The following is a 26,314-nucleotide window of genomic DNA, read 5'->3' as shown; positions in this document are numbered from 1 at the left end:
ACTCACGAGTGGATCGAGTGGTGTGGATTCAGCTCGAGGAAAGCTTTGAAGGAGCCATGCAGAATCAAGCTCCTCAATATTCACTTGCCAGAAATCTCCCTGCAAGCTCCTAGCAAGCCTATGGTGCATCCACTGAGCAATCACTGTCCAGGTTCCAACATGGGAACTTGATAACTACTGCAGACTCACGTCCATTCCTTAGCTAAAAACAAAATCTGAAGCAGCATTTGCTATGAAAGTGTATCTTTCTATTGGGGAGCCAATAATTCTAAACTTGTTGCCAAGCTTTTCCTTAGGGTTAAAATTGTATTCCTTGAGCCTGTGGAGAATGCAGGGGTATTCGCCTACCCCACCTCCATGGTTGCTAACATGACCACAGACATAGGGGACTGGTGGTTTGATGGGTTGAGCCCTCTACCATAAGTTTTACCCTTGGGAAGACGGTTGCTGCAAAGGAGAGGCTAGGCCTCCCTGTATTTGTGCCTAAGAGTCTCCTCCTGAATGCCTCTTTGTTGCTCAGATGTGGCCCTCTCTCTCTGGCTAAGCCAACTTGAAAGGTGAAATCACTGCCCTCCCCCCTACGTGGGATCAGACACCCAGGGAAGTGAATCTCCCTGGCAACGTGGAATATGACTCCCAGGGAGGAATGTAGACCTGGCACCGTGGGACGGAGAACATCTTCTTGACCAAAAGGGGGATGTGAAAGGAAATGAAATAAGCTTCAGTGGCAGAGAGATTCCAAAAGGAGCCGAGAGGTGACTCTGGTGGGCACTCTTATGCACACTTTAGACAACCCTTTTTAGGTTCTAAAGAATTGGGGTAGCTGGTGGTGGATACCTGAAACTATCAAACTACAACCCAGAACCCATGAATCTCGAAGACAGTTGTATAAAAATGTAGCTTATGAGGGGTGACAATGGGATTGGGAAAGCCATAAGGACCAAACACCACTTTGTCTAGTTTATGGATGGATGTGTAGAAAAGTAGGGGAAGGAAACAAACAGACAAAGGTACCCAGTGTTCTTTTTTACTTCAATTGCTCTTTTTCACTCTAATTATTATTCTTGTTATTTTTGTGTGTGTGCTAATGAAGGTGTCAGGGATTGATTTAGGTGATGAATGTACAACTATGTAATGGTACTGTAAACAATCGAAAGTACAATTTGTTTTGTATGACTGCGTGGTATGTGAATATATCTCAATAAAATGATGATTAAAAAAAAAAAATTGTATTCCTTGAGTTACACAGCATTCTGAGTAATGGAGTAAGGCTTCTTCTCCCATTCTTCATTTAGGAGGAGCAAAACAATAACCCAGTTAAATCCCCCAGACAGATCCCCTGTGGCTGGGATTGAGCGGCCTCTCACCTGCTGTAACTCGCTGATAAGCTTGTTCTTATCTTCGATCAGCCCGGCACAGTGAAGCTGCTGGTTGTTGAGCATTTCCCACAGGTCCTGGGGAATTCTCTTTTTCTTGCCCTCCTCCCACTTGACGGTAATTTCATCAAACTTGTCCTGGCTGGTCTTGACTTCATTCTCCAGCTTCTCAAGTCTGCAAATACAAATGTGCTGGCTGTGCCTTCTGGGGCGGCAGGTGCGTTCTCTAGAGTCAGTAAATCAGGGCCCAGGTACCCCTTATCTGCCTTCAGACACACCCACCCAAAACCAAACCAGATGCTGAGAAATCTTTCAATTTAATACTTGACTAAAAGTAACTGAGACCAAATAATCAAAGTGACACATAATAAAGACAAATCAACATTAAGGTTTTCTGTATACACACAGACATACATATTTATCCATATACGTCCATATACATCTACATCTATATGCAGATCAAGAATCAATCAGTTGTTCTCACGGACATTGAGGACTGACAGTTTGGTGTGCCGAACCCTCTATCATGGGACTTGCCCTTATGAAGCTCGTTACTGCAAAGGAGAGGATAAACCTGCTTATAATTGTGCCTTAGAGTCTCCCCGAGTACCTCTTTGCTGCTCAGATGTGGGTGGCCCTGTCTCTCTAGCTAAGCCAGCTTGGCAGGTGATCTCACTGCCCTCCCCACTACGTGGGACCTGACTCCCAGGGGTGGAAATCTCCCTGGCAACACAGGATATGACTCCTGGGGATGAATCTGGACCTGGCATCGTGGGATTGAGAACATCTTCTAGGCCAAAAGGGGGATGCAAAATGAAAGAAAATAAAATTTCACTGGCTGAGAGATTTCAAATGGAGTTGAGACGTCACTCTGGTGGACACTCTTACGCACTATATAGATAACTCTTTTTAGGTTTTAATGTATTGGAATAGCTAGAAGTAAATACCTGAAACTATCAAACTCCAACCCAGTAGCCTTGACTCTTGAAGACAATTGTATAACAATGTAGCTTACAAGGGGTGACAGTGTGATTGTGAGAACCTTGTGGATCACACTCCCTTTATCCAATATATGGATGGATGAGTAGAAAAATGCGCACAAAAACTAAATGAAAAATAGGGTGGGATGGGAGGGATGATTTGGATGTTCTTTTTTACTTTATATATGATGGTACTATTAACAGTTGATTGTACACCATGGATGATTGTATGGTACATGAATATATCTCAATAAAACGAAATTTAATTTAAAAAAAAAGTCAGTCAATGGGGTACTTTGGAGTAAGACGGTGAAGATGGCGATACCCGGTAGTTAAACACTTGGTCACTGCAGTCACACAGCTTGTGCTCAAGTTCTGACCTTGCTATTTACTGACTCTCAACCTTAGACAAGTTGCTTAATCCCTGCAAATGTCGTTTTTCTCATCAGTAAAATGAAGAGGATGAAACATCTACCTTCATTTGGTTGTTGTCGGGATTAAATGATAATGTGCAGCAAAGGTGCTCAGCGTGGCAATCACTTAGCATAGGCTACTTATATTATTATGTTTTTATTGTCAACATGACCTCAAGTGTCTAGCCTCTCCTCTCCCAAATTTCATTAAATGGCCACTGGAATGTACCAACAGAGAAAATCCACCATTAGCGATGGAAAATAGAGAAGACCTTTCCAGAAATTCCTAGGAAGCTCTGTGATGAGTATATCCTGAGGGTGGGACCGGCTTGAAGGAAGGCAATAGGGACTGAGATGGAGGCCCCATCTGCCTAGGGCATGCATCAGAGATTTGCTCCCAGTATTAACAGACTCTAATTCTATGAGATTGTCTCCAAACAAGATCACAAATCCCTTGAAGGTCAGGAGTCACAATTTAAACATCTTGTGCATCCCCTCTCTCCTTCCCTTCCCATTTCCTAATCTAATTTCCAAGCTAGGGCACACAGTACATATCAAAATTTGATTGGTATTTTTACTTCTAGAAATGGGGTTCAGCTGTCAGGTCATCCTTCCAAAACCCATATTTAGCTTGTACCTCTGCTGCTTCCATTTTTCCTCACTGGCTATTGGTGAAGCATGACTTTCGGGGTCTTTCACAAGCTGACCCCGCCACCAGGGATCAGCCAATTCACTTCCTGGTACAGCGCATGACAGGCAGTTAGAAGTTTCAAAACTAAAGTCACAAATTATATACTTGTAAAGCGGATAAAGTTGCTAGTGGGAGAACTACTTAAGTTGAACAGCTTAAAACATTGTTAAAATTATACAATGCACGTTGCTCTTCTAATTGAACCACATGTAAGCAGAATTGAAGAACAAGCCAAAGTAAGAGTTTAAATGAGGACCTCTGTTCCTGCTGCCGTCAGCCCATTCTGCATGCAAGACAAAGAAAATGAATACTTCTAAGCAGCTTACACCTCCCTATTTGCAATCTGAGACATGGGAAGCAGCCTGCCTCCTAAGGACTGGAGCTGAGGGTTTGACATGGGCTCCTATGAGCCCTCTGACCCTCTATCCTGCTGGCATGGGATTCTTTAATATTAACATACTGCAATGTGTACTTTAACACTGAGAGGTTTGTGGGCCTGGTCATTCTAATCAACGAAAACCAAGGACAGCCCATCCATCTACTGTCTCAGCCTCATTTGTTTTTTCCACCACCCACCATTCGTCCTTCACTATCATCCCATTCCCAAACACACCCAGTGCTCTCATGCCTCTGCTCAAGCTGTTTCCTTTGCCAAAAATGCCCACTCCTCAAACTCCTATTTATCCCTTATGGCCCAACTCAAACGTCACCTTGCCTGGGAAATTTTTCCTTATCTCTCCAGAGAGAATTCAAGGCTCCTTGTTTAGGTTTCCATCACTCTTTATACACATCTCTATTTTAACACACATCATGGATGGGTGCTTCCATGTCTATCTCCTCAGCTAGGCTTTGAACATCAAGAGCAGAGGCCAAACAAGACAAGGATGCCCATTTTCACCACTGTTATTCAACATTGTACTTGAAGTTCTAGCCAGAGCAATTAGGCAAGAGAAGGAAATAGAAGACATCCATATTGGAAAGGAAGAAGTGAAACTTCCCCTATTTGCAGATACAGAAAATCCTGAAAATCCATGACAAAGTTCCTATAGTTAATAAATGAAGTCAGCAAAGTGGTGAGTACCACCTCAACACCTAAAATTCAGTAGTGTTTCTATACACTAGTAACAAACAATCTGAAGAAGTAAAGAAACCATTTACAATAGCAACTAAAATAATCAAATACCTAGGAATAAATCTAATCAAATATGTAAAGGATTTGTACACAGAAAACTATAAAACATTGCTCAAAGTAATCAAAGAAGACCTAAATAAATGGAAGGACATCCCGTGTTCACGGAGTGGAAGACTAAATATCATTAAGTTTTCAATGTTACCCAAATTGATTTACAGATTCAACACAATCCCAATCAATATTCCAATAGCAGAAATAGAAAAGCCAATCATCAAATTTACATGGAAGGATAAGAGGTCCTGAATAGCCAAAGCCATCTTGAAAAAGAAGAATGAAGGTGGAGGACTAACATTTCCTGATCAAACAGCATGATAATGGCACAAGGACAGACATAAGAGTCCAATAGAATGGAATTGAGAGTTCAGAAATCAACCCTTACATTGATGGCCAATTGATTTTTGACAAGGGGGCAAAGACCAGTCAATTGGGAAAAATAGTCTCTTCAACAAATGATGCTGGGAACTGGACTACCTCACACCATATACAAAAATCAACTCAAAATGTATCAAAGACCTAAATATAAGAGCCAGGAATAAAAAAACTCCTAGAAGTAAAAGGAAGGAAGTATCTTCAGGTTCTTGTGTTAGGCAATGGTTTCTTAGACTTTTTACCCAAAGCACAAGCAACAAAAGAAAAAATAGACACATTGGGCCACCTCAAAATTAAAAACTTTGGGCCTCAAATTGTGCCTAAGAGTCACCCCCACAGAACTTCTTTTGTTGCTCAGATGTGGCCTCCCTCTCTAAGCCAACTCAGCAGATAAACTCACTGCCCTCCCAACTACGTGGGACATGACTTCTAGGGGTATAAATCTCTTTGGCAACATGGGACATGACTCCCGGGGATGAGCCTAGACCCTGCATCATGTGACTGAGAAAGTCTTCTGGACCAAAAAGGGGAAGAGAAATGAAACAAAATATAGTTTCAGTGGCTGAGAGATTTCAAAGAGTCGAGAGGTCATTCTGGAGGTAACTCATGCATTAAATAGATATCCCTTTTTAAGTTTTTTAGTTTAGTAGAATAGTTAGAAGGAAATATCTGAAACTGTTGAACTGTAATCCAGTATCTTTGATTCTTGAAGGTGAGAGTATAACTAGTTTATATCGTATAACTATGTGATTGTGAAAACCTTATGGCTCACACTCCCACTACCCAGTGTATGGACAAATGAGTAGAAAAATGGGGACAAAAAGTAAATGAATAATATGGGGAAGGAGGGGTATGGGATGTTTTGTGTGTTTTTATTTTTATTCTTATTTTTTGGAGTAATGAAAATGTTCAAAAAATGATTGTGGTGATGAATGTACAACTATATGATGATACTGTGAACAACTGTTTTACACTTTGAATGACTGCATGGTATGTGGATATGTTTCAATAAAAAATAAATTAATTAAAAAAATTAAAAAAACTTTTGGCCTCAAAGGATTTTGTCACAAAAGTGAACAGACAACCTACTCAATAGAAGAAAATATCTGGAAACCACATATCCGATAAGGGTTTAATATCCAGAATACATAAACCCTACAACTCAACAATAAAAACACAAACAAGCCAATTAAAACATGGGCAACTCCCCCCTACGTGGGATCAGACACCCAGGGAAGTGAATCTCCCTGGCAACGTGGAATATGACTCCCGGGGAGGAATGTAGACCCGGCATCGTGGGATGGAGAACATCTTCTTGACCAAAAGGGGGATGTGAAAGGAAATGAAATAAGCTTCAGTGGCAGAGAGATTCCAAAACGAGCCGAGAGATCACTCTGGTGGGCACTCTTACGCACACTTTAGACAACCTTTTTTAGGTTCTAAAGAATTGGGGTAGCTGGTGGTGGATACCTGAAACTATTAAACTGCAACCCAGAACCCATGAATCTCGAAGACAGTTGTATAAAAATGTAGCTTATGAGGGGTGACAGTGGGATTGGGAATGCCATAAGGACCAAACTCCACTTTGTCTAATTTATGGATGGATGTGTAGAAAAGTAGGGGAAGCAAACAAACAGACAAAGGTACCTAGTGTTCTTTTTTACTTCAATTGCTCTTTTTCACTCTAATTATTATTCTTGTTATTTTTGTGTGTGTGCTAATGAAGGTGTCAGGGATTGATTTAGGTGATGAATGTACAACTATGTAATGGTACTGTAAACAATCGAAAGTACAATTTGTTTTGTATGACTGCGTGGTATGTGAATATATCTCAATAAAATGATGATTAAAAAAAATAATAAAATAAAATAAAACATGGGCAAAAAGACTTGAATAGGCATTTCTCCAAATAGAAAATACAAATGGCTAAAAAGCACAAGAAAAGATGCTGAACATCACAAGCTATTAGGGAAATGTAAATCAAAACCACAATGAGATATATTTCACACCCACCAGAATGGCTACTATTCAAAAAAAAAAAAAAAAAAAAAACAGAAAATGACATGTGTTGGAGAGATTGTAGAGAAACAGGAACACTCATTCATTGCTGGTAGGAATGTATAATGGTGCAACCACTGTGGAAGATAATTTGGCAGTTTCTCAGGAAGCTAAATAAAGAACTACCATATAATCTGGCAACCCTGTTACTAGGTATATATCAAGAAAAATTGAAAGTAGGGACTCAAATTGGTATTTGTACACTGATGTTCATAGCAGCATTAATCACAATTGCCAAAAGATGGAAACAACCCTAGTGTCCATCAACCGATGAATGGATAAACAAAATGTGGCATATCCATACGAAAGAATGTTATTCAGCTGTAAAAAGGAATGAAGTCCTGATGCATGCAACAACATGGATGAACCACACTGCATGAAATAAGCCAGACACTAAAGGACAAATATTGTATGCTCTCACTGATATGAACTACTTACAATAAGAACTAATTATAATAATAACCTATAACAGAATGTAGGTTACCAGAGGATAGACTGGGGGTAGGGAATGGGGAGCTGATGCTTAATTTGTACAGAATTTACACTGATTATAAAGGTTTGGAAACGGATGGGGGGATGGGAGCACAACATTGTGAATGTAATAACAGCTCTGAGTTTTAGGTTGCAAAAATTGTAGGTGTAATTTTTTTTTAAAAGAAGTTACTCAACACTATTACAAAAAAAAAAAGATCTGAGGCCATGTTTCACTCCTCCTTGTATCCACAGAGCAGGGCACATATCAGGAATGTAATTCTTGAGGAAGGAAGAAGGGAAGCGGGGAGGAAGAAGGGGAGGGAGGTAGGAAAAAGGGGATAGAGGGATGACTCACAAGGCAGGAGGAAGAGGAATCAACTAGTCTAACTTTTTTTATTACCCATAAAATCTTTATTGAGAATTTTGTCTCAAGACAGAGAAAGCATAGGTCTAACCATTTGTAACTTCTCATTGTTATATGTGAGTAAGAAGCTGGACAGCAAACATCATCACCAAGAGTCATCTGGTTCTTCCTGAGAAAGGCCCATGACACTTGCTTTGTCGCTAGGTGGCAGTGTGTCTGATAGGGATCTTTCTCTGGTGACTTTCATTTCTGAGCTCTGCTTCTCTGTGGAGTCCTGAGTTCTTCCCTGCTGAATGATCTGCATGTATTTTTCTAAAGGATTCTCTCCACAAGCAGATTTGTCTTTCATTTCTTGAATACTCATTTCTAATTCTTTTTCTATTTCAACCTTTAAAGATTCTTCAATCCTCCTCCTTTCTTGATCCAGTTTTTCTAGTTCTCTTCTTTCCCTTTCTAAAGCTTCTTGTCGTTCACACTGCTGCCGTTCTTCGTTCTGCTTTCGTTCTTTCAGATGCTGTTCCCACAATTTTTCTTCTTCCCTCTGCTCCCCAACTGGTTTCTGATCTATGTTTGGGTGGTGACATGGGACAGGTTCAGGGGGCACAGCAGGTATGACGTCATCACGAGGCATGTCGCCAGCAGGATGCAGCCCATCTCCTTCAAACTGCGCTGGCATGTCCCCTGCATATTCAAAAGATGATTCAAGTTCCTCTTTATCCTCAAAACCTGGCTTGTCCAGATTTGAAAATTCACTTTTTCCTTGAAGTTCAGTTTGCTTTTGGTAAAGACCTGCCAGCTGCTCTGGGTGGCTGGGGGAGGAAGGGACGGAGAGGCTGTGCTTAGACTCAGCAGGTGAAGGCTGGAGCGACCTGTCAGGACAAGGATCAGGGGAGGCAATGTGCGATCCATCCAGACCTTCCAGATATATTTCACAATCAAGGCTTCTTTTCGCTTTGGGAAGGGGAGTGGAGGAAAGGCGCCTTGGAGAAGAGACTTGCCTTCGCCGGGGAGCTGGGCTGCCTGTCAGCACTTCCGGCACTTCGCTCTTTTCCTCTTTAAGAATGCTCACATGCGGCTGTGCTGCAAAAATACATCTTTCTGGGGAACTACAGGCAATGTTTTCTCGGGTTCCCAGCAAATACAGGGGCGGCGGGCTCTTTACTGGTGGTGGGATCCCAGCTGTGTTCTGAAGGACTCTTCGACAGTAATTTCTGAAAGCATTTTCCAGGTGCTCCGCCTCTTGCTCTAGCTCTTTTACCCGTGCCTTAGTATTTGCTACAAACTCAAGGTCAGAATCAGGGGAACTGCATCCTGTCTCTGGATGGGGATAACTTGTGGTCCTTGGTATAACTGTGACAGCCCTGACCTTCTCCTGTGCCAGAGGATTCTTCAGGAAATCACCACCAAAATCACCATCGTGAGGCACCGTCCTGCCTCCTATCAACCCGCTGATGGAACGATCAAACAGAGACGGCTTGGGATGGCGGTACACTTCATTCTCTAGAGCGGTCTGTGTTTGTTTCAGCTGCAGCTTTACATCTGTAATCTGCATATTCAACCTCTTTACATAAGCAGCATAATCTAATAACTGGGCCTTCAGCTGTGCAGAATGCTCAATTTCACTTTGCAGCTGTTTTTCCAAAGCTTGTTTGTGGGTTTCAAACTCTTTATGCTCAAGAGCTTTAGCATTTTCTGCTTTCTTTAATTCTTTCTGGAAAACCACAAGCTCAGGAGATGGCTGGCTTATGCAGTTTAGGAGACGCAAGTTTTCACTTCTACTCTCTTCCATTTGTTGCTTAAGTAATTTATTTTGTGCCTGAAGCTCCAATTTCTCTTCTTTTAGTAGTGAATAATCATGCATCTCTTTAACTTTTTCATTCAGCAAGTGGTTTTGTTTTGCTATTGCCAAAGATTGGGATTTGACAGACTCTAACTCAAGCTCAAGTTCTTTCACACGATTTACATATCGACTGAGTTCTTCCTTTTTTGAATTAACAACTGAGAACTCTTCTTGCAAATGCATAGCTTTTTCTTTATTCTTTCTTTCATCTTCCATCAGTCTATTAGTTCTAGTGATGTATTCTTCCTTTAGTTCAAGTTGATACTTCAGAAGTTCATTCTTGAGCTTTTGGTCAAAGGTCTCCTCCAGACTCTTTATGCTCAGCTCCCGCCTCTTAAGTGCATCATCCATGCTTTTAATTTTTCCTTCTTGTAGCCTCTGGGCCAATTCAAAAGCTTCAATTCTTTGCTTCAGATCTGCTTCTCTGCTTCTTAGCAAATCTATATCTTTCAGGAGTATCTGCCGTTGGGCATAAATTTCTTTTGTTTCAATCTCCTGATGCTTTTGAAGTCTCTCAAGGGCATTCTTTTCCCGATAAGTAAGGGCTTCCAATTTTGCTTGGCAAGCTCTCTCAAATTCATTCCGGAACTCAGTTAATTCCTTCTCAGACTTTCTTTTGTCTTCCATTCTAATTTTTTCTATTTCGGTATCTTTAAAATACTTCAACTTCTGAGCCATTTCTGACTGAAGCTGCCGTTCAATTTCTCTCTTATATTCATTTAACTTTCCTTCTAAAGATTCTACCTTAGCCTGCTGAGGGTAAGCATCTGCAAACTGATCATCAATAAGCTGAAGCTTCTCAGCAAGAGAGTCTCTGCTAGGAAATGTCGAACTTGTCTGAGTTTCCATATCACAACTCTCTTTAGCCTGATGATATTCTGCCAACTCGTTTAAAAACTGAATGAGAAAACCTTTTTGGTTTTCTTTATCAAATCGTGAAACCAGTGATTTGTAGAGACTGGATTGGGGGTTGATTTTAATGAGTTGTAATAGCTCCTGCATAGTAAACACTTCTTCTTTTGCCAAACCACTTTCCGGAAAGAATACAGAAAGTGAATACTCATAGCCACATCTTTGTAAATGATCTGCCACTAGACAATTGGAAGCGCCTATTAAGAGGCCACTCCTTTCCACTGGAATGGACTGAGGCTGCAGTTTTCCACTCAAAACAGGGTGCATCAACTGATGAATCAGCTGGTTTCTGAGTTGGGTCTTGAGTGTGTCCAGTATACCCCGATCCTTAAATGTCTGGTACAGCCTTTTACGCAGCTCATCTTGACTCAAAACATCAGACTTGGGGGGCATGTTAGACTGGAAGAGAAAAGGCGTTATGGGTTACCTGGCGGGAGAAGGGGATGTGAATTTCTTCTACTAGTCTAATTTTGACAGAGCCACTTTCTAATGATTCTGGAGAATTTAGGGACCCAGGGCAGAGCTAAGCATCTTCACCCCCAGAGGCTGCAGAGCACTGGCTTCCTTACCTCTGACGCTTTATCTCCTCTTCTTCTACTCTCCTGTGGATCTCTCGGATATCTGTCGCCACCCGGATATTTGTTACCAGTTCAGTGCCACAGAGCAGAAGTTTAGCCAATTTCTGAAAACAGAGAGATAAGAATTTATAAAGTTAGAACACTTTACAAAGAGTTTATGAAGTTAGAAACATTTCACACAACTGTCTGTAGCTCTTCTGTCCAACTAAGCAGGAATGAACAGCAATCTTAAGACTTTAAAGAGTAGTGTGCCAGTTTGAATGTGTTATGTCCCCCAAAAGCCATTATCGTTGATGCAATCTTGTGGGGCAGACATTTTAGTGCTGATTAGATTGGAATTCTTTGAGTGTTCCATGGAATGTGTCCCACCCAACTGTAGGTGATAACCCTGATTAGATATTTCCATGGAGGCGTGGCCCCACTCATTCAGGGTGGGCCTTGATCACTGGAGCTATATAAATGAGCTGACAGGCAGAGGGAACTCAGTGCAGCTGTGAGTTACATTCTGAAGAGGAGCTACAGCCAAGAGGGACACTTTGAAGAAAGCACAGAAGCTGCAGATGAGAGACAGTTTGAAGACAGCCGTTGAAAGCAGACTCTTGCTCCGGAGAAGCTAAGAGAGGACAAATAATCTAAGTGCAACTAAAAGTGACATTTTTGAGGAACTGCAGCCTAGAGAGGAACGTCCTGGGAGAAAGCCATTTTGAAACCAGAAATTTGGAGCAGACGCCAGCCACATGCCTTCCCAGCTAACAGAGGTTTTCCGGATGCCATTGGCCATCCTCCAGTGAAGGTACCCGATTGCTGATGTGTTACCCTGGACACCTTATGGCCTTAAGACTGTAACTGTGTAACCAAATAAACTCCCTTTTATAAAAGCCAATCCATCTCTGGTGTTTTTGCATTCCAGCAGCATTAGCAAACTAGAACAAGTAGCATCTATTTATCAGCCCTTTTCTATCAGGACATTTATGATGTGATATGGTCTGATGCTACAGCTTGCAATTTAATAACATTTTACAATTTTAAATGTACTTAGTCTTATTACATTTGGAGTAGACTGGCAGGTACTGTATAACATGTCAGAGCTTTACCCACTAGATCTCAAACCTGACTGACACTGCCAGGGTTCTTTCTACGAATCTCAGCTGGGGAGTGGGGCAGGTAATGATGGTTGTTCTCTAATATTCATATTCCCTCTCTTCTTTTAGGAATAGAACTTCCAAATCTTAGCTGAGCAGGTACCCTCAGATATGTTTCCCAACCTCCTTTGCAGTTTGAGTATGGTCTGATCAATGGCACATAAGCTTGAGTAAAGTGCCATCTCTGATCTGTGCCTTTAAAGGGAAAAGTCCTCTCCCAGGCTGGAACATAGTGCCAAAACATATCAGGATGAGCAGATAAAGGCAAACTATAAAATGGGAGAAGACACTGAGGACCGTACAGCATCTCTGAACTACTTATGCTCTAAACTATTAAGTGAGGGAGAGAAATACATGTCTACACTGTTTAAGCTAATTTAAGTTGGGATCTTTTATTACAGAGGTTCTAATACAGAAGAGAGATGCAGCTAGCTGCACTGCCCTCTTGCTCAAGAATTTTGCTCTTGGTACCCACCTTTCTAAGCCCCTCTTTGCAAATTCCACTCTCAATATCTTCACTCCTGGCCTTTTTGTGATGCCATGACTTCACGATGACAATAAATCCTCTTAACAAAAAGTTCAGGTACCTTCAGGCTATGCCTAAGTCTTTCCAGGTCTATGTTTTGGAACTTACAAATTCTCCAGTGCTCACATCACTTAGGAACCACAAATCTACACATCTCTCTGTAGCAACAAGTCATTGAAATGATCACAGGCTCTATTTCATCTCACTCTTCTATAGAAATCTTTAAATGTATTTTTAATGAATACTGCACACAGCCTGAACCCATATATCCAGGGCACTCCAGATTTTTTTTAAATGCCTACAGCTTCATCACTTGTAACAAATAATGGTTCTACATGCATAAAGAAATAATGGCTTTCCTGCAGTTTTCAGCAATTTTCTATTTTCTATCCAGACAATGTGAATATCAGAAATTTCTGAATCAAGTATTTAAGATTATAGTAAAATTAAAATCAAGATGAGGATAGCTCATTATTGTGATTGTTAAGAAATAGTGCTGAATTGTAGGCGAATCTGGTTAAAAGGGGTTGTTTAGAGTCATTTATATAAGTCACCAGAAGGAAAGCTAGAGGTTAAAATATAGGATTGTGTAACACAGTGAACCTTGAGATGGATGTTGTTTAAAAAGAGATACTGATATGAAAGCTCAGTCCTAGAGAGCTCTCAAATTGGGAAACATTTAAATTCAGTTCTGCCCAGAGATAGGAAAATGGAATCCATGACCTCCATTGAGTCCTTCCCATTAAAATATGAAAACCATGATACCACACTCAGCTCTAGTCTTTTGAGACTAAACTGACTCACTGGCTACCCAGTTCATACCAGTCTGCTTTCTTCTTTCTGTTTGTAGCTCTTGCTCTGGTCTTCCTCACTCTCCTTTTTCCCGTCTAAATATTCTCCAAGCGCTTCCCTGTGGTGAAAGTAAGACAGAGAAACCAAAGTTATATCCAGTACTTAAATTCTATATTTCCAAGGTACTGCAGTACTTCACACCATATACTGAAAAAAAAATTCCATATAGATAAAACTTTAAATTTTAAAAAGATACAATCATAAAAGTACTAGAAATATAGGAGAGTATTTATATAACCTCCTGTATTACATTATATATAGGGTAGAGAGCCCATCTTAGAATAAAGTCAAGGGCCAAAAACAAATATGAAAAGATTTTACTTTCTAAAATTTTAGAACTGCTGTACACTTAAAAACAAAACAAAAAAAAACCATAAAGTTGAAAGTCAAGAGATAAGCCGGTAAAAGATATTTGCCACATTTGACAAAATTCTGTTGTCCATAAAATAGAAGGGGCTCATTCAAATCAATACAAAAAAGATAAAATACCAAACAGAAAAACTGGCAAAGGATATGCATAAGCAATTTACAGAAGAAATACAAATGGCAAACAGACATTTGAAAATACATTCAATTCCACTTACAATCAGAGGAATGAAACTGAAAACTATGAAGTGTCATTACTTTCCTATCAGTGTAGAAAAGTTTTAAATGGTTTTCAATACCAGTTGTGGCCCACAGGTGTGGACACCCAACTATTCATCCTCCCTGGGTGGGTATGTGAAGGATAATATCCTGTCTGAAATGCAATTTGGTAAGATTTATCAAAAACTTAAATCTGCCTCCCCTTTGACCCAGCCATCCCATCTTCAGGAATTTTCTACAGCAAGTTTTCAGAAGTACACAAAGTTATATGCACAAGAATGATTATCAAAGCACTGGGCGTGGAAACTTTCTACATACAGATTATTAGCTGACTGTTTAAATAACATATGGGGCAATAAAAATAGAATATTTTGTAGCCTATTAAAAGATAGCTATAAATATCTAGCAGTATGAAAAGATGTTCACAATATTTGAATAAAAAAAGCCAATTATAGAACAATATAGAGAATAAAATGTACAGTCTCTTTTTAAAGCAGGCTTATATATACATAGGAAAATATCTGGAAGGATATATGAAAAATAGATAAAGAGTAGTTGTTTAAGGAAAGGGAATGAATTACTGAGGACTTCTTTTTCTATTTTATACACTTTTGTATTGTAGGAATTCTACAAATAACATGGGTGTGTGTGTGTATTTAATCAGAAAATAAGACTAGAGAGGATGGGGAAACGTAAGATTCCTATTTAGGGACTTCTTTGGAGGAGGCATGGGGGATGGCCCAGCCAAGTCCCACACCTCTCATATCAAAGGATCCCACTCTGTCCTCCAGCACACAGTGGCCAAGGACTCCTGATACTTCCTTAAGAAAAGTGAATCCATCATCTCCTGACTTGAACATCCATAGTGAAACAAGCAGACCCCGTTTTCTCCTTCTCTCTTAACTTTTTCTAACAACCACTCCCACTCCACTCCCTTTGTTCAAAGTCCAGCACAGCCCTACACAGTGTTACACCATCTTTAAGACACAGAGCTAAGTTACCTTCCCTACTCCCAAACTAACTGAAACCCTTTTCCCTTGTTATTTCATCACTTACTGAACCTGCCCTTTGTCTTTACTAAGAAAACTAATCATTCCATTTAACTCAGTTCTTCAGACCTTCCCAGGCTAACGGTATTCTCATCACCCCCCAAAATGTTCTCATTCCCTTGACTTTCTACTTTGACCACCAACTAATTACCAACTCTAACTAAAGAATTCCTTACAACTTCTTCCCAGAGCAAACGTCAGTGCTTCAGAAAGAAAAAGAACTGTGCAAACCGGATCTTCTATGGAGTCTAGTTGCAGCATGAATCTTACTGCTGCCTTTTACTGATCATTTTTGACTGTCTAGTACTGCGATGTCCAATATGGTGGCCACTAGCCACACATGACTACTGAGCACTTGAAACGTGGCTCATCCGAATTGAGATGCACTGAGTGTAAAATACACACCAGATGCATTTTAGAAAAATATAAATGAAAATATCTCATTGATATAATTTATATTGACTCATGTTGAAATAATATTTATATTAAATAAATTATTAACATTAATTTTGCCTGTTTCTTTTTTACTTTTTTTAATGTGGCTCCTAGAAAAGTTTAAGATACATTATGTGGCTGATTTTAGATTTGATTGTACAAGTCATGAAATTTTACCTAATATAAATAAAAGATTAAAGATTTTATCAATTCCATTAGTTGGTAGGGAAAGTGGATAGGGAACAGTGTGAAGAAATAATGAATGGAATTAAAAGGGGGGGAAAAAAACAACATATTTCTGTTGTTCAGCCCTGTCCTAGCATACTCCCCAAAGGAGCTGTCCCAGACTTTCTTTCTCAGGTTTGTGGTGATACACATCTCCCTTCTTCAGGGAGCTGAATCCCTCTTTTGGGAAACTGCTTCCCCAGCACTGACACAAAACACGTGGTATGAATGGGAGCTGTCACTTTCTTGAATGCCCCACCTCCTGGCCAATCACAGCCCTTTCTCAGGACTGTAAAAATTAGAACTTAATTGATGATTGGGTTTAGAATTCTAGATTGGAAATATTTTTCCTTCAGAATTTTGAGGGAATTGCTCCATTGTCTTTAGTTTTCATTGGTGCTATCTGAGAAGTAATTCTGTTTCTCAATTCTTTCTTTGTGTGGGATATCCCCACCTACTCCGGAAGTTCATAGGACCGTCTCTTTGTTCTCAGTGTCCTGAAACTTCTCAGTGGTGCCTTGGAAGTGGGTCTGTCTTCATCCACTGTGCCATACTCTTTCAATCAGGTGGTCCCTTTCAATCAGGAAACTCATGTTTTACAGTTCTGAGAAATTTTCTTGAATTATTTCAGTGATAATTTCCTTCCGTCTGTTTTTGCTGGCCTTTCTTTCTGGATCTAGAAAGGAAACACTAGATCTCCTGGACTAGTTCTTTACTTTTTAAAAATCTCTTTCTCTACTCCCTCCTTCCCTCTCTCTCTCCTCCCTTCCTTCCTCCTCTCCCCTCCTCTTCCCTTTCTTTTTTCTTTCAACTCCTAGGTGATTTCATCACCATTATTTTCCAACCCTCCTATCATTTTCCATTTCTATCATATTTTTAATTTCCAAGTGCTCTATTTTGTTCCCTAAACACTCCTTCTAATAGCATCCTTTCACACCACAATGGCAGAGTAGTTGAGACAGAGATCAGAGCATATGACCCACAATCTGACACTTTATAGAAAAGGTTTGGTGACCCCTGCATTACATCAATGACATTATGGTGATCAGGCAGGCTGAGCAAGAGATGGCCAGCAGCCTGAGCAAGAGATGGCCAGCACGCTTCAGGTCTCAGTAAAATACATGTGCTGCAGAGGGTGGGAGATAAACTCAATGAAGATTCAGGGGCTCACCACATCACTGAAGTTAGAGGTTCAGTGTTTGGGGGCATGCTTGGGCCACCCACCAAAGTGATAAACAGATCATTGTATCCTGCATACTCTACCACAAAGAAGGAAACACAAGGCATAGTTAGTTCCTTCAGGTCCCAGAGGTAATACATTCCACACTTAGGAATAGCAGGAATAGTCTTCTGGCCCATATACCAGCTGCCAGCTTTGAGTGATGCCTTATCAGGAAAGGACTGTGAACCAGGCCCAGGCCATGGTGCAAGCAGCCAGTCCACTTGTGCCACATGATCTAGCAGACCCCAGCGTGCTGGGAGTGTCAGTGGTGGAAAAGATACCATGTGGAGTTTATGGCAAACTCTAGTGGCAGAATTACAGTGCAGGCCCTGGAATTCTGGAGTGTGGCTATGCCATCTGCACCCTAGAATTACGTACTTGTTAAGAAACAGCTTCTGGCATGCTACTGAGCCCTGGTGGACAGTGAACACTTGAACAAGGGACACCGGTGGCCCTGCATCCAGAACTGCCCATCAAGAGCTGGGTTCTGTCAAATCTACCAGGTCATAAAGTCAGTCTGGCCCAGGGGCAATCCATCTTAGGATGAAAACAAGAGCTCTGAGATGGAGCCTGAGAAGGTTGCCCAGACCCCACATCCCCCTCCACGGTTGCACCAATGCCCCTCCCACAGCCCACCCCTCAGCTAAGGAGGAGTTCCCTATGACCAGATAAGGGAAGAAGGTAAGAACCCAAGTTTAGCTTATGGACTGGTTGGCTCTGCATGTGGGTTCAGGCTTACAGTGGGTAGTAGCCACCACGACAGCCACACTCAGGGATGGCCTTGAGACAGAGTGATGAAAAATCTTCCCCAATGACAGAGCTTCATGCGGTATGCCTGCTCAAGAACTTTACGTGGAAAGACAAGTGACCTGCAGAGCCTCAGCCAGCACCTCTATCCAGGACTTGAGGATGGTGATCCTCACTTCAGAGAATCCCACACAATATACCATATGAACAGGAGACCCAACTCACAGCAAAGGAGGTGCAGAAGTGGATGCATAACCATGGGAACTACTGGTCCTGTGACATATTGCACCACTGAGAATCAGCCACCTGACAGGGCTGGAATGGCCTCCTGAAGGTGCTGCTGAAGCATCAGCTCAGAGGCAATACTCTAGAGAACAGGGTGCATCCTCCAGGATGCAATAACTGCACTGATTCAGAGTCTTCTATATGGCTCTGTCTTTCCAGGTCTGCAAATACATGGGGTAGAAGCAGGAGTGGCACCACTTGCCGTCATTGGCAATGACCCACTGGGGGATTTATTGCTTCCTGTGTCCTGAACTCTGGTCTCTGCAAGGTGAGAAGTCTTCAAAGGGGGACACTTTGCCAGGAGATAGAGGAAGGATCCCACTGAACTACAAGTTACAATGGCCACCTGGGCACTTTGGATTCTTGTGCCCAGGGACCAACAGGTAAGAAGAGGAGTCACTATCTTGGCAGGGCAACTGGCCCTGACCAACAGGAAAACAGAACAGCATCGTGTAAACCGTGCTGTTATATAACGGGGGCAAGAAGGAATGTGTGTGGAACTCAGTTGGTCCACTTGGGTGCCTCTTGGTACTTACCTTCCAATTGTGAGTGCAAATGGACTGTGGCCCAAATAGGATATGGTGATCAGGGTCTCAGATCCTTCAGTAGTGAGGGTGAGTGTCACAACCAGCTGAGCCACTGAGACCAGCAGAAGTGATAGCTGAGGTCAAGGTGAATTTACAGTGGGCAACAGAGAAAGGAAAGGATGAAGCCAGTTGTGGCCCCAAGGCCAAATGCAAATGGCACAGGCTGTGGTTCATGTCACTTATCTCCCTCTTCTAAATTCTCCCTCGGGAAGATCTTGGAGACATTGCCCCCCAAAAAATGGATGGAGAAAGGGATCCCCATAGGACAAGAGACGATCAGTGGCAGCCACGGAGGGGTGCCATTAGCATCTCTGCTTGAGCAGCTCCCAGCCAATGACTGAGCATAACAGGGGTGCTCATGTTCTGCCCAACATGGAACACCTAAACTGACAATATTCTCTCCAGAGCTCCTTGCTGGGTTGGCCAAGACCCTGTCAGAACTGTATGTTAATCTAAGACTCTTTCTGTCCAAATATGCTTCTTCCCTTTCCTTTCCGAGGTATCAGATGTGCATCACAGTGGGAAGGCTTTCCCTGTCAAACCCTGCTTCTTTCCTCTTCCCTTTCATAGGCCATGGGCCCCCAATAACCCCTTGTACCCCTTACATCTCAGCTTCTGCTTCCTGAAAGACTGAGACTGATGCAACATGCTAAAAACCCATCAACCTAGCAATGGTCAAGTTCTGTCCCATGGTCCTTTCTTGACTTGCCCAAGTCTGCTGCACATAAAGCAAAATGCAGGCTTCAATGCCTTCTGCACCTCACAGAGACACCTGCTGCATCTCTACGGAGATGGGACAGTCTCTGGAGCAAATGTAGTTCCATGGTTTCAAGTCCTTGGACATCTAATCAGCCTCTCTGGAAAAAAGACAGGAAACCCTTCATTTCCTCCTGCAGTGGCCACTCCCAGCAGCAGAAGCACTGAATCTAAGAGCAAGCCCAAAGGCGCCTTCATTCAGTCAACAACATGGTGCCTGCTCAAAAACTCAACACAATAGCCTTTAACTGTAAAATGATTATGTATCACAATTTCAATGTTTTGATTCATATTTTCATATCTTTCCCTCTATATTATACATTTCCTTCTGTTGGCTTTCTTGTCCTCTGTACTTTATTTTACATAAAATAGGGGGAAAGGAGGGATAATCTTTGGTCTACCTACTCCTCAAGAAGGCTGAAGACCAAGTGAGAAGATGTATAGTAAAGCACTTATAAAAATATTTAAGTGTAACAAAGGAAAAGGGATGACTTTGTGAAACAAAACTGGTTTCTGCAAGTCACCACATCCAGTCTCATTATCAGACAGCTCTTTCTTTACTGCAAATAGGAGATGAGCTGTGTGTGTCATTGTTCTAGAGCCATCTCAAGTAGTTTGTCTAAAGGAAATCACATCTTACAGGATGCAACTTGAAAGTTCACCCTGATTGTCCCAACTAGAAGTTCTCTCTCTGATCCTGGGACCCCTTAGAGGTATAACAGGTCTCTAAAACCGAATGTGTCCAAAACAAAACTCCCAATTCTTCTCCCCCCTCCCCGAACCTGAAATTCTCTCAGCTTAGTAAATGGAAACTCTCTTCTCCCAGATGCTGAGGCAACAAACTTTTGAGAATTTTTGAGACCTCCCTTTTGTCCATATCCCACCTCTAACCCAGCAGTAAACCCTGTTGGCTTGTCCTGAAAAATACTTCACATCCACAGTCTGACCACTCTCCCCAACTCCACTGCTACCATCACCTGTCACCTGGATTATCACAGAAGTCTTCCAAAGGCTCCCTTCCTAACCACCTCCCCACCCCACCCCCACCAGTCCCTTCTCCCCACAGCAGCCATGGTGATCCTTTTTAAAGGTAAATCTGATCCTTGATCTTCTCAAACCCTCCAAAGCTTACCAACCCACTCAGTGAAAGCCAAGCCCTGACACCACTGGCACCACCATCACTGCCACCAATCAATCTGCCAGACTTATTTGCAACCACATTCCCTCTCTACCTCTGCTACAGCCATCCTGACCTCTCTGCTGTTTCACCTGCCACATTCAGGGTCCTTGGGCCCCCTATATTCTGTGCCTGGAACACTCTTCCTCCAGCTAGTCACAAGGCTTGCTCCACTACTTCCTTAAGCTCTTTACTTAAGTGGCACCTCAGTATGGCCTTCCTGTAACATCCTTCAGAAAACAGGAACCCCTCCCCATCATACCACCTTTCCTATCTCCTAGACCCCACTGTATCTCCATAGCCCTTAACATCTGGCACACTGTGGGTTTGCTTATTTATTGTCTGTATTATCCCTGCCCAACACATTAGGGCGTAAGCTTCAGTCGTGTTCACTTGTTCCCTGCTGCATCTCTAGCACACGAGAGACACTCAGTGAACACTTGTTGAACACTAAGGTCTCAGGGCACTTTCACCTCAAATCTCTGGGAAGCTTTCCATGGCCACACCTACCAATGGCTGGGCCAAGGTGCCTCCAACCTGTGCTCCTACGTCGCCATTCCTACGCCTCTGTTACAGCACTTGACACTTAGTGCTCGTTACTTTTGCTGTGTATTCCACCACCTCCACGGGTGGACGCTGACTTCACCCACTTTCCGCACCGCCTGAGGGGTGACTAGCACATTTGCCAAACGAAGTGAACACTTGGGGAAAGCAGGAAGAGTGGGAGGGAAGGAGGAGAGGGAGAAAGAAGCTTATGAGGCTGCAAACTCCTTGCAGGCCGGTCGCGGATCTCCCAAGCCCTCCGGATATTGCGCTCAGTGCCTGGCGTAGCAGGCTCTCTGCAAGTGCTGATGGATTCTTTCCTTGACTCCAGCGTGTTCCACGCTTTAATATCCCAAAACTTGCTTGAACCTTCTGGACGAAATGTTTTCTATACGGTTAAGAAACAAGGCTCGCTCACACTTGGGGCGCACCGACCCCTAACCGGAGGAGCGCGGACGCCGGGGAAGCCGCACCCCGCAGTCCAGGCCCCGGCCCTCCGCTGCAGGGCCCGCCCCGACCCCGCTCACCGCCTCCGGGCCTCCAGGCGCGCAGCAATGCGGAGGCGCCGGGCCTGGATCCGCTCCTGAGGGTTGTCAGAATAGATAGAGGGTCCGAGAATCGGGGTGGATACGTGCTCCTCCTCTTTCTCCTCCAGGACCCCCAGGGATACCGGATTCATGGCAGCAGGCTCCCGGCCTCCAGGAAGCTCCGCCAGGACGCCGGGCAGACCACCGCGCCGTCGCCAAGAGCCTGCCGTTGCCAGGGAAAAACAGTCACCTGACCGGTAGCCGGAGCGGCTGCGCGCGCAGCCCTTTAGATCCCGCCCACTAGTGAGGCTATTTTTTCAGGAATTATGTGCGCATGCCCACCTCTCCACCACCCCCACCCCCGCCAAAAAAAAGGGGGCGTCGGTTGTCTTCTCCTGCAGTTAGGGTGTGAGACTGCCTTGCCGCCCGACGAAGGCCCTGCTGTGTTAACAGAGACGGCTTGTGGGTATAGCAGGTCAGCAGGAGGCCGGAAGGCCAAAGAGCTGTCCAAGTTGTGGCTCATCATTTGCTGCCCTGATGATCGATTCATCGTTCGTTCGTCAAAGGAATATTCAACATCAGATTCATCAGCTATAATTGAGCGCCTACTATTTGCCAGTCCCTGTGCCCAGGCTAACGACGCAGGAGTTGTCCTTTCCTCAGGGAGCGTGCAGAGAAAGTCTGCTCTCAGCCTGTCGCCTCTTTGGAAACTTGGAGCTGAAGTATTTCACAACCAACCGTTTTCTTTTAAGCCCCTACTTTGCCTTCAGGCTACAATCTGCTCTATGTGAAACCATCCTGCTGTCAATGTATGTATATCTAGCAAGGGGTTGTCTTCTGTAGGTGTTTTCAATAGAGCTGTAACCTGGAACAATCCCGCCATCACCACCTTCAACCACATATTACAACCACAGAAAGAAGAAAGGGAGAGAGGAGGAAAACAGTAAGGAGTTGAGGGAGTGGGGGGAGAAAAGAGTAAAAAGCGTACAAAAGCAGCACAAAGTCTCAAGCACACCCCTTGAAAAGGCACTATTTCCTGGGTGTCTTGTGTCACATACTCAGTGAAAATAGTGTTCTTATTGAGAGTTAAAGTGATTCTGTTTCCAAAAAAAATATGGGTAACATGTGACAGGGTCTTATCCCTTGTGAGAAAATAGGAAAGGGCCTTGGATGAGTAGCAAGAAAATGTGGGTCCTAGTCCTAGCCCTGCCCTGGAGTCTTGGGCAAGTCACAACTTGAGAACCATATCTCCAACTATTAAATGATACCTTCTGCCTCCTCAATTCACAGGTAATTGTAAGGGCAAAGAAGACCAGGAAAACAAAAGTCCTTTGTGAGTGAAATCCACCAAGAGATAAATGGAGTATACTTTTTTTAAAGCATGTTTCCCCAGTCTTCAAAGGCTGGAGAGTTTTAGGTGTGCTAAAGTCCAACAGTTCTTGGACCCTTGTCCAATATCTGGCTAGGTGGTGTTGGAGGTGTGGGGAGTGCTTCCAGGTTACAGGGCCAAATCTATCTTGCTTGATTGTAACCTTGAGTGTTAAACTTTCCTAGAGGTCATGAATTAGAGGAGCAAGGCACAGCTCTGAACACAAACTTCCAGGTCCTGATCCTCATTTCTGCCATTCATGAGAGGAAGTGAGAGGCAAGTGTGTATGTAGGTCCATGTCTGAAACTGGGGAAAAGAGAAGGTCTGTGGGAATCAGCTGTTACACAAAAGATAGGTGAGAGAGCAAAGGTACCATAAAAACCCATGGAGAATGATCAATAAGATATTGACCCTAAAGCTATCCCCACGTGGTTTCTCTGAAAGTCCATGTACCAATGATCCTAGAGGTTTTGTGCACTGTCTTTTGTTGTTGTTAAATAGATGCTTGTTTCAGTTAAAACAATTTTACAGTTGAGTTAAAAAATAACACATGCTCATTATTCAGCATTTAAGCAAAGCAGAAAAGTATATATAAAAAAGAAAAGATAAAATTACACCACATCATACCACTCAAAAATTAATAATAGGTACTGTCAACCAAGAAATAAACTAACAGCTTACTACAAGACAACAAAGGCATTTATTTGGAGTCTTAGATATGTAGTTTGGGGAACACAGTTTTCAAGTAGCAGCCCAAATCATGTCCAGTCTAGGCATCTCCAGGCAAGGGTTTTTAAAGAAGATTAGACAAGTTTTTTGTGGTCAATAGATATTTGGGATACTCTAATTGGCCTTCAAAAAATCATGAACAACCCCAAAAGCATATGGCTACCACAGTGTATATATTTGCTGTTTTTCCTTCTGCAAGTATACAGAGCCAAAAGTTCAACTTGCTGGGCTGATGTAGGATCCGGTAAGGAATTTGTTTCTGTTGTTTGTTTTTTAGAGGTAATAGCATATCCAACATAATAGATTACTGAGTTATCTTTAAGGTGGGAACCATCTGTATACCAGATAACATCTACATTATTAATTGGAATTTCTTGCAAATCTATTTTACAAGAAATAGATTTAATAATAAATTTAATATTAAAGAATCTATTTTAATAATTAGTCAGTTAAAGCTATGCAGTCCAGAAAAATTTTGTCAGAAATAATAGGAAGTAAAGTTGTGACACCCAATAAAAGAGACATTGGGAGGGGAAAGTAAGACAATTTTGTAAGATTAACGTCTTACAAAAGAGACAGATGTTGAATGTGATGAGAATTAAGAAGGGCTTCAGTAGAATGAGGGACATAAATAGTTAAGGGAGATCCCATGATTAATTCTTCAATTGATTCTAAAAGTTTCCCCACTGCAGCAATGGACCTTATGCAAGGGGGGAGTCCCTTGGCTATGGTATCTAATTGCTGGCTATAATATCCTAGAAGTCTATGTTGGTTTCTTTGCTTTTGTGCAAGGAAACCTAAGGCATTCCCTTCTCATTCTGTGGACAAGGAGAAAAAAGGCTAATTTGTAATTAGGGTGCCCTAGAGTGGGAGTGCTGAGCAAACTACGCTTTATTCCCTTGAAGAAATTTTGACTAGTTTCTTCCCCAATAAGGGGCTCAATTTGTTCAGCTTTAAGAAAGGCACACAGTGGTTGAGCCACCAAAGAAAAATTAGGACTCCTATTTCTACAGTATCCTGAAAGGCCTACAAAATCCTATTAATTGACTTTTAGTCTTGGGAGGAGGGAAAGGTAGAAAGCTTTGGATTCAGTTAAGGTCTAGGAGGAGGCCCTGGGTCAGGTTAGGTGGCCCTTAGTAGGCAAAGTGGACCATAAATGAGTTGGAACAGTATTTAAAAGAACTTGGTGTTTAAATTTTATTTCTTTGAGTGAAAGGACAGGCATATGTAAGGGATTTAATTTCTTAATCTGTTCTGTTGAATCTGGTTCTAAGAATTCCAAATTAATTTCCACCTTTTGGGAGTGGGATAATCCAAGGAAATCCTTCCCAAGAAGATGTGGGGCAGAGGGGACTAATAAATATTGAGTGCCTTGTAAAGACAGAGAAGGTGGCCCCATATCTATTAAAACCATAAATTCTCACTTCCAAGTATCAGATCTATTTCACCTAAAGATGTGACATGGAAAATTGGAAAAACCTCTGACATTTCCCAGGGCAGCCCTAGCAGTCACATTGAAAGGCACTGTTCTGGTTTGCTAATGCTGCCGGAATGCAAAATACCAGAAATGGATTGGCTTTTATAAAGGGGGTTTATTTGGTTACAGAGTTACAGTCTTAAGGCCATAAAGTGTTCAAGGCAACAGGGTACCTTCATTGAAGGATGGTCGATGGCATCCATAAACCTCTGTCAGCTGGGAAGGCATGTGGCTGGCGTCTGCTGGCTCCCAGGTTGTATTTCAAAATAGCATTCTCCAAAATGTCAGTGTCAGCTTCCAACGGCCATCTTCAAAATGTGTCTCTCAGCTGCAGTTACTCTCTCAGCTCCTGTGCATTCTTCAAAGTGTCCCTCTTGGCTGTAGCAAGCTCACTCCTTCTGTCTGAGCTTTTATAGGGCTCCAGTGAACTAATCAAGGCCCATGCTGAATGGGAGGGGCCACGCTTCCATTGAAATTATCTAATCAGGGTTATCACCTACAGTTGGGTGGGTCATATCTCCATGGAAACACTCAATCAAAGAATTACAATCTAATCAACACTGATAAGTCTGCCCATACAAGATTGCATCAAAGATAATGGCGTTTTGGGGGACATAATACATTCAAACCAGCACAGGCACCTTCCCTTCTTAGAGGGCAAAGAGCATTAGGCTGTTTTTGGGTAGTTTGAGGCAGTCTCTTTTCCGATGTCCAGGTTGTTTACAGTAATTACAAGTACCAGTATCCTGAACCTTGGTGCCTAAAGGGTTTATTGGGGGCTTATTTAGCTGCTGTAATTGGAAACTCACAGGTTGTGCTAATTGTATTTGCGAT

At 42.4% G+C, this 26,314-nt stretch overlaps 2 protein-coding genes across 3 annotated transcripts in view; both read right to left on the bottom strand.

Moving 5' to 3' along the window:
- The window catches only part of DRC1 (dynein regulatory complex subunit 1), a 49,106-nt gene extending 26,956 nt beyond the window's left edge, over positions 1 to 22,150 (bottom strand). Inside the window, 4 exon segments of the mRNA XM_037812717.1 lie at positions 1,368 to 1,551; positions 11,239 to 11,351; positions 13,738 to 13,825; positions 21,906 to 22,150. Coding sequence (XP_037668645.1) covers positions 1,368 to 1,551; positions 11,239 to 11,351; positions 13,738 to 13,825; positions 21,906 to 22,057 — 537 coding nt within the window. The 5' untranslated portion in view covers positions 22,058 to 22,150.
- On the bottom strand, positions 1,420 to 13,766 carry LOC119516374 (oral-facial-digital syndrome 1 protein-like). 2 transcript variants are annotated; one of them, XR_005213288.1, is made up of 4 exons: positions 13,738 to 13,766; positions 11,239 to 11,351; positions 8,009 to 11,068; positions 1,420 to 1,551 (listed from the first exon to the last, which is right to left on the bottom strand). XR_005213288.1 is itself a non-coding variant. In XM_037812716.1 (3 exons), exon 3 carries the CDS (start codon positions 11,060 to 11,062, stop codon positions 8,063 to 8,065), a length of 3,000 nt encoding a protein of 999 aa, XP_037668644.1. In that variant the 5' UTR covers positions 11,063 to 11,068; positions 11,239 to 11,351; positions 13,738 to 13,766; the 3' UTR covers positions 7,770 to 8,062. The 2 variants fall into 2 exon arrangements, 1 of the variants encoding a protein (XP_037668644.1); XM_037812716.1 differs by lacking the exon at positions 1,420 to 1,551 and having other exon boundaries at positions 7,770 to 11,068.
- Positions 22,151 to 26,314: the final 4,164 nt, after the last annotated feature.

The sequence above is a fragment of the Choloepus didactylus genome, chromosome 20 (genome assembly GCF_015220235.1).
Source record: "Choloepus didactylus isolate mChoDid1 chromosome 20, mChoDid1.pri, whole genome shotgun sequence".
Taxonomy (NCBI): domain Eukaryota; kingdom Metazoa; phylum Chordata; class Mammalia; order Pilosa; family Megalonychidae; genus Choloepus; species Choloepus didactylus.
This window is presented reverse-complemented; position numbering and strand designations above follow the sequence as displayed.